The sequence below is a fragment of the Canis lupus genome, chromosome 10 (assembly GCF_003254725.2).
Source record: "Canis lupus dingo isolate Sandy chromosome 10, ASM325472v2, whole genome shotgun sequence".
In the NCBI taxonomy this organism is placed as follows: domain Eukaryota; kingdom Metazoa; phylum Chordata; class Mammalia; order Carnivora; family Canidae; genus Canis; species Canis lupus.
Window position 1 is genome coordinate 25,115,389 of NC_064252.1, and position 8,752 is coordinate 25,124,140.

General features: G+C 38.2%; 1 protein-coding gene across 2 annotated transcripts in view; it reads left to right on the forward strand.

Moving 5' to 3' along the window:
* The window catches only part of ST13 (ST13 Hsp70 interacting protein), a 33,831-nt gene that overhangs the window by 13,627 nt on the left and 11,452 nt on the right, over window positions 1-8,752 (forward strand). For both annotated transcript variants that reach the window (XM_025458913.3, XM_049115812.1), the window contains exons 5-7: window positions 1,447-1,513; window positions 8,390-8,474; window positions 8,612-8,722. In XM_025458913.3, coding sequence (XP_025314698.1) covers window positions 1,447-1,513; window positions 8,390-8,474; window positions 8,612-8,722 — 263 coding nt within the window. The remainder of the gene's footprint in view (window positions 1-1,446; window positions 1,514-8,389; window positions 8,475-8,611; window positions 8,723-8,752) is intronic.

An 8,752-nucleotide genomic window follows, 5' to 3' on the forward strand; every position in this document is an offset into this window, starting at 1 on the left:
TATAGGGGAATTTTTTTTCTTCTTGCTACTGGGCTGTACCTTTCTTTGGGACAGGTTTATTTTTGGTTTGCTATTATGCTTATTGGTATAGGCATTTGGGATTCCAGATTTATTGGAGAGTGATTAGATAACATGCATTCTCTTCACTTGAATCTAGATTTTGTGTGTCCTGCATTACATTTGAAAATAGAATTGTGTGGTCACCAAGTTTGACACCTGCTGGAAGGGTGAAAGCAGATGGAGCACTTGGCTCCCGTATCAGACTTCAAGTCTTCATTTAATCTTGTTCTTTGAGGATTTCTACATTAAGTGAAAGATGGCTTTACACTTGCTTAGGGCATCATGTGTACCATATTATTGACAAACTGAAGTTGTCCTTTTTAACATTTTTTTTAATTTGCCTTTGTAGATTGTCTTACTATCTGGTAAAGTGTGTTTTTTTTTTTTTTTCTTTTAAAACGAGTTTTAAACTTAATAGAAATTTTTGTTGGAATTACTTCAAATTTATTGAGTAACTTGGTTAGGATGAAGTATTAAAAAAAAGTCTTTTCCATGAACAGAGTATATACATCTTGTGTTCTTTAATAGAATTTTACTCCTCCCCCCCTTTGAAAGTCTTACATGTTCTTAGAATGGTATCTTGTTCTGTCCTATTTTGTAACTGATTTTTGCTGATGTGGAGAACTCTTGGTTTTTTTATGTTGTTTCTGAGGACTTTATTGAAAAAATTTTTTTAGTATATTTAATAACCTGTCAGTTCTATTGGGTTTTATAGGTAAACTTGAAGACAGCTTTGTGTTTCCTTCCAATTCTTACACCTGTCAGATCATTTTCTTAATGAATTAGCCAGGACCAGTAATATTTTACAGAGTGGTTGATGATAGAATAGATCTTTTTGCCTTTTAAGAAACTGCTTAACTTCAATTTAGATGGGATGTTTCTTAAAAGTTTTTGTTACTAATGGTCTTTGTATCGTCAGCATCTTGTACAGTGTTCTGTACAGTTATAGGTACTCAGTAGAGGTTTGTTGGAACAAAAGAATGAGACATTTCACTTAAAATTCAAGTCTAATAGGAAGTAGTTTTAGTAGTTTTGGTTACATGTTTACAAGGAGATTGAGTTGCAGTATTTGTGTTTAACTAGAAAGGAAGTGGTGGAATAAGGCAAGAAAATCCTGCTTAGGTTGGTTGGGATGGAGGGAAGCAAAGGTCATGTCTACAGTAAAGGGTAGGGAGTGAAATTTTTTTGCTTATTATGAAAGATTAAAGCTCATCCTATGTAATTTCTTACTAAGCTTACACCATAGTTATTCTCTTGCTCCCTGGAGACTAGAGAAAAATGAATGAAAATGGGGGTTGTGTCTACCCCATCCCTAAAAAAGCCCAAGCTCCTTTCTTCTCTTTGCTTTCTCTGTTACTTCTAAGTTGACCTACAATTTCCCCCTAGATAACCGAGGAAATGATGGATCAGGCAAATGATAAAAAAGTGGCTGCCATTGATGCCCTAAATGATGGTGAGTGATTTTTTTTTTCCTCTTTGCTATATTTCTATGATAGTCTGAATATTCTCTTTTTCCCTGCAGCAACCGTTAAATAGTGGGAAGGTGGAAAGGAACTTAAATTTATTCAGTATCTTAGACTGGAAAAGAAAGCCTCCTGTTCTCTATGCACCCCTTGACAAAAAGGTTGAAATCATTCAGGTATCATTTACCCTACCTCAGGGGACAGATGCATCCTGATGTAACTGAGACTCCTTTCCTGACTAATTCTGGTGTTTGTCCACTGAGAAGAAGAGGCTTTAAAAAGTTGAACATGTTTCCATAAAAGTAATATTATTAGAACAATGGCTCTGAACTTTTTCCATAGCAAACACCCTTGACAAATGATCTCTGTTGGCATAACGTTCTTGTTCTAATCTGTGTGTGTGAGATTCTCTTCAAAAACTCCTTTCAGAATGGGAGAATGCTGGTATTAGTAAGCATAACGTTTAATCAGTTACAGTTTGTAAGAACAAATCATTTCTTAGCTTGCATACTATGCAGACTCCTTCATAGCTTTGTGGTGGCATGTCACTGTACCATTGTGGGAGAACTGATGTCTAATGCTGATGTGCATTCAGACTTTATCCGTAGACTTAGAATATGACTAAAGTTTTAGAAGTTCAGTATTTGATTGCTATTCCAACTTGGCAAATCACATTCACTTTCTTTTTTTGTAATCTTACCACCTCCTGAGTTTAGGTCATTATCACATATTTATGCCATTGCGTTAGCTTTAATAGTTTGCCTTCCTGAAATGTTTGTTTATTGCTTTCTATTCACTGTCTCTAGATTATTCTTAGAACCACTTTTTATTTTTACACATTCCCTTGCTTGTAATCTCTGACTAGCTTTTTGCATACTTTTTGAGGATCTTCATCATAGCATTAGACCTGCTAGAGTCAGGTTCCATATATTGCCTTCCCAACCTTGTTCTCTTCTTTTTGAATATTAACCTTCCATTACAGCCAGACCTTACTGTCCTAGAATTTTCCTACACTTGTGCTCTGCTGCTTCTTTCTAAAGCTCTTCTTTGCCTGTTTCAGCTTTTAATTCATACCCATCAATTGATCCCAGTTACTTCTCTTCCTGACCATTCCTTTTCCACACTAATCTTTTAATTTTGCTACTACTTAAGATTTCTATTCATCCAACATTTATTTTGTGCCTACTTACCTGACAGTTTTATTATGTTTTAACGTGCACTGTTTCATTAATACCTTGTACTGCTCCCATTTCACAGGTTAATGTGAGGGCCCAGATGGGTTTTGACTTGTGCAGGATCTTACTGTGCCATAGTGTCAACTCATTATTTTTTTTTCAACTCATTATTTTTGTCATTTATTTTGGCATATTGTCTTGTATTTTTTAAATTCATTTTATTTATTACCTAGCAATTTTTTAATGAAAATGAAGCTGTTACCACCACCCAAAGAGTCATGTTCTTGTTTTTCCACGTTTCTAAGCCATGTTCATGTATAAATTTAACTTAGTTCTAATTTTATTCTATTTTGTTAAAGATTTATTAACTTATTTGAGAGAGAGAGAGAGAGAGCACGAGCAGGAGGGACAGACGATCTCAAGTGAATTCCATGCTGAGCATGGAGCCTGACAAGTGGCTTGATCCCAGGACCCTGAGATCATGACCTGAGCCAAAACCAGGAGTTAAACACTTAACCAACTGCACCCCTAGGTTAAGTTTTAATTTTAGAATTAGGCATGCCTGGGTGGCTCAGCGGTTGAGCGCCTCCCTTCGGCCCAGGGCATGATCCTGGAATCCTTGGATCGAGTCCCACATCGGGCTCCCTACATGGAGCCTGCTTCTCTCTCTGCCTCTCTGTCTCTCTCAGGAACAAATAATAAATAAATTGAAAAAAATTATTTTAGAATTAGTACAATTTATAGTATATTCTAATGGGATAAAACATTAGTATTCTAAGCCAGGGATTGTAGATTCAGGCCCTACCTGGAGTTAGGCAGAAATAAAATTAAATAGGCAAAGTGCCTGCATTTGAATCCCAAGTTCTGATATGTACCAGCTAGGTAAACTTAGAGAACTCACTCTGTCTCTGCTTCTTGTTTCCTCTTTTTTCTTTTTAAACAATTTTTTTAAGGTTTTATATTATTTGAGAGAGAGAGCTTGTGTGCCTTTGAGCAGGGGGGAGGGATACAGGGAGAGAGGGAGAAAGACTCTGTCTCTGCTTCTTGTTTCCTCTTTTTTCTTTTTAAACAATTTTTTTAAGGTTTTATATTATTTGAGAGAGAGAGCTTGTGTGCCTTTGAGCAGGGGGGAGGGATACAGGGAGAGAGGGAGAAAGAGAATCTCAAGCAAACTCCTCACTGAATGTGGAGCTTTATCACGTAATCCTGAGATCATGAGCTGAGCTAAAACTGAGTTGGACCCTTATCCCACTGAGCCACCCAGACACCCGTTTCCTCCTTTGTAAGGTAAGGATAATGGTACCTACCTACTATATTGAGTTATGAGGAGTAAGTGAATAAATGTGTGTAATGTATGTAGAATAGTATCTGGCACCATTCTTATTATTAAGGTACTGGTGTTACCAAAGTGTCGATATTTGTAATTCAAGACCTTAGTAAGTCTTTCTAGCTGTCATGTTAGTAGCAACATTATGCTTTTTCAGTGTAGTATATATTTTTAAGACTTACATGTTCTAGGGCAGCTCAGGTGGCTCAGCGGTTTAGCACCTCTTTTCAGCCCTGGAGACCCAGGATCGAGTCCCACGTCGGGCTCCCTGTGTGGAGCCTGCTTCACCATCTGCCTGCGTCTCTGCCTCTCTATCTCTCTCATGAATAAATAAATTAAAAAAAAAAAAACCTTACATGTTTTAGGCAATGTTTTATTTTTTAAAAATTTAAAAAGATTCTTATTTATTGGAGAGAGAGAGTATGTGCATGCAGGAGTGGGGGAAGAGGCAGAGGGTGAGGAAGAAAGCTGACTCCCCACTGAGCAGGGAGCCTTAATGCTCAGGGCCCCTGGGATCATGACCTGAGCCAGAGGCAGACACTTAACTGATGGAGCCTTCCCCCCTTCCCCCAGGTACCCCTAGGCAGTGTTTTAGATGCTGGATATACAGTGACAAAAACAGACCAAGTTCTTTATCTCATGGACGTCCCATATATTATTACTGGGGAAGAAAAGCAAATTTATAATTTAATGTTAGGTGGTAATAAGTGCAATGAAATAAAATAGAGATGAGTAGAAGAATAGTCAGTAGTGGAGGCTATATTTGGTAAAGGGTGATCAGAAAAACATAGGATGAAGTGAAAGTGAGCAAGCCATGTGAGGGAGAGCCTTTGAGGCAGAGGGAAGAAAGTACAAAGGCTAATTGGGAGAGCCTAAGGGGTTATTACATAATCCTGTAACAGCAGAAAGGGCTTGCCTGGAGTGTGGGGAGTATAAGGGGGTAAGAATGGTAGAGTTGAGGTCATGGAAACACATTGGAGTGGGAGTGGTGGTGGGAAGGTAGTGAAGAGGCTAGATCACTAAAAAGCTTTGTAGATCATACTAAGACTTAAAATTTTATCCATAAGTATGAAGGAGGCCATTGAGGTGTTTTTGGGGGGGAGGGGAGGTGGTTCTTGAGTAGGAGAACTTCTTCCTGAGATGAATTTACTTTTGATCAGCTTCTAAGGGCAAATAAGGGTTATGTTCATTACAGGAGAACAAGGTAAACATGAATTGATGGGCCAGAGATAATACTAAGAAAATAACTGAGAGGGGAGCAGGGAGAGCTGGAGGAGTCTGGAAGTCAGTTAGACAGTCATGTAGGTGTTTACCCCCGTGTAGGAGAGATGGAAGGAAGGTTGTATAGAAGTCTTCAGTTGTTGGTATATTTCTAAAAAAGTCAGGGCAAGCCAAAGCTGCCCACTAGAGGAGTTAACACATCTCACAATAATGGACCAGTTTTAGTATTCTTGCTGTTCTTGTCATTATCTGGAAGTAGCTTATCAAGTGTAGCCTTGAGCACAGAAGATGGGGTTCTCAATCAGTTAGGCTCCCCCTAGGAAACTGAAGGTGCATTTTCACAATCCCACAGAGAGAATGCAAGAAATTGAGTCCACGTGGTTAATGATGATAACCTGGATATTAAGGCAAAGGTTCCCAGACTTCTCTGTTCATAATGCTTTTACTGTCCTGACTTTTTTTTTTTTTTTTTTTTAAGATTTTTTTATTTATTCATGAGAGACACAGCGAGAGAGGGGCACAGACACAGGCAGAGGGAGAAGCAGGCTCCATGCAAGGAGCCTGACTTGGGACTCAATCCCGGGTCTCCAGGATCACACCCTGGACTGAAGGCGGCACTAAACCACTGAGCCACCCGGGCCTACCCTGTCTTGACTTTTTTTGAGCTTTTAAGCCAAAAGAAAAGCATAAGACTTTCATTGATAATTTAGTTAGGTCCAATTTAGTGTCTGTGTTATAACAAGTTAGTGATTGGAAGATAATATACACAAATTGAAAAATATGTATTTAATCTTATCCTTAACCATATATATTTTCTAATAAGACATATGTGTTGGGCACTAAACAGCTTCTCAAATCTTGGCATCATATTGGACACTGCCACCTTTATTTCCTGTTACACATCTGTTTTTCTACAGTTCTTGCTTTTATTTTTCCCATCATAACAATAAGTAAAAACAATTTTTCAAGGATACCATCAAAACGAATGTAGTGGTGCAATATTTAAACTGTGAACTATATCAAGTGAGTAGTTCATGCAGTGCTAACTCTCCTGTGGCCCTTTGGTTGCAGTGCAGAAACCTCAGGACTAGGGTGGTAAGATTATAGGGCATGGTTAGATGGTTAGATTTTTTTTTTTTTTTTAATGTATTTCAGGAGAGGGGCACAAGGGACAGGAGTTAAAGGGAGAGAACCTCAAGCAGACTCTGCTGAGTGCGGGCCAGACACACCATGGGGCTCAAACCTCACAACCCTAAGATCATGACTTGAGCTGAAATCAGGAGTCAGATGCTTAAACAACTGAGCCACCCAGGAGTGTTTAGATTCTAGGTATATTTTGAAAGTAAAGATAAAAGGATTTAGGTTTTACATTGGGGCATTGAAAATAACTCCCAAGATTTGGGCTTTGAGGTAGATCAGGAATTAGCCAAACTATATCCTTCTGTTTTTGTAAAAATGTAACAAAATAGCTATACCCATTGTTTGTGTTGTGTATGGCTGCTTCCCCACTCAGCAGTAGAGTTGAATAGTTAGGATTGTTATGGTCTGCAAAGCCTAAAATAATTCTTATGTGGCCCTTTCCAGAAAGTTTGCTGATCTCTAAACTAGATTCAGTGGAGGAGCTATTTATTTAGTTGATCATAAAAGAATGAGAAATAGATTTTATAGATGGAGTTGGAATTAAGAGTTCAGTTTTGAACATGGTAGGTGTGAATTGCTTATTAGGCATCCAAGTGTAATAGGCATCTGTAGTAGTACCTAATAAACCTCAGCATTCTTCTCTGTTTTATGAGTTCTGTTAAGGTCCTTTACAGATGGACTAGCTGGGTAAATGTATTTTCCAAAGTGAATTGTGACATTTATTTAAAAATTCTGTGTTTGTTTTATCTCCCCGTGTTTCCTATGTCGAGTTAGACTTCATGCAAAGAAATATTCTACTCGTATGTTTTATTTGTTGAATGACTTCACTGAAGGCAAAAATACATGAAGCGGCTAACTGTGAGAATAAGATACAATAAATGAATTTAAAATGTGGATTATGTGTTTTTCATGAATTCTAGGTTTCTTAAATTTTTAGATCATCCCTGTGAATTCAAATTGTATTTTTTTTTTTTTTTTTAACCAGCCCTGTAAATTTAGTATGAGTACTTTTTCCTTTATGGGTTTAATTTTATCCTTTCGGGCAGCCCAGGTGCTTTAGCGGTTTAGCACCGCCTTCAGCCCAGGGCGTGATCCTGGAGTCCCGGGATCGAGTCCTATGTTGGGCTCCCTGCATGGAGCCTGCTTCTCCCTCTGCCTGTGTCTCTGCCTCTCTCTGTGTGTGTGCCTCTTGTGAATAAATAAAAATAAATCTTTAAAAAAATAATTTTATCCTTTTATTTTTTCTTTTAAAAACAAGGTCATAAATCCTACTAAGAATGCAGTATTCTACTATTATGGGGTTATATATTCAAAAATTATCTGTATGGGCATCTGGGTAGCTCTGTCAGGTAGCTACCTTCAGCTAAGGGTCCCAGGGTCCTGGGATCTACTTCACCCCCTCCCCTGAGCTCACACTAGCTTGCATGCTCTGTCTCTCTCAAACAAAATCTTAAAAAAAAAAAAAAATGTCTCTGTTTTGAGTGATTTACCATATACGTATGGTAAGGCTTGCTTTGAAGAGCCATTTTTGGTTTTATTGTTATTTTTTAAGATTGTCTTTATTTAGAGAGTGTGTATAGGGAGGGGCAGAGGAAGAGAGAATCCCAAATTCCATGCTGAGTGGGGAGTCAGATGCATGGCCTGATTTGAAATCAAGAGCTGGATGTTTAACTGAGCCAACCAGGCATCCCTGAGGAGCCGTGCTGTTTTTGTATGTTAACTTAGAAATTAGTGGTTGGTTTTTTTGTTTTTTAAAAAAATTTTACATTTATTCATGAGAGACAGAGAGGCAGAGACATACATAGCAGAGGGATAAGCAGGATCCTTGCGGGGAGCCTGATGTGGGACTCGATCCCAGGACTCCAGGATCACGCCCTGAGCCAAAGGCAGACACTCAACCACTGAGCCACCCATGTGCCCCATAGGTTTGTTTTGAAGAATGTGAAAGATTAAGGGATCAGTAATTTATCTTAATTTTTTTTCCTCAACTTGTTTTACTGTAGGTGAACTACAGAAAGCCATTGACTTGTTCACAGATGCCATCAAACTAAATCCTCGCTTAGCCATTTTGTATGCCAAGAGAGCCAGGTGAGAACTATAAACAAAAAAACATCCCTCTAGTGAAGAGTTTTTGCTCATTTATTTAAATAGAATGTTCTTGTGGAGTTCCCAAAGGCGTTATTGTTTGAAATGAATACTTTTTAATATCACACTTATTTTTTTAGTGTCTTCATCAAATTACAGAAGCCAAATGCTGCCATTCGAGACTGTGACAGAGCTATCGAAATAAATCCTGATTCAGCGCAGCCTTACAAGTGGCGAGGGAAAGCACACAGGTAAACAATGGAGTTTCATTATTTTGAGAA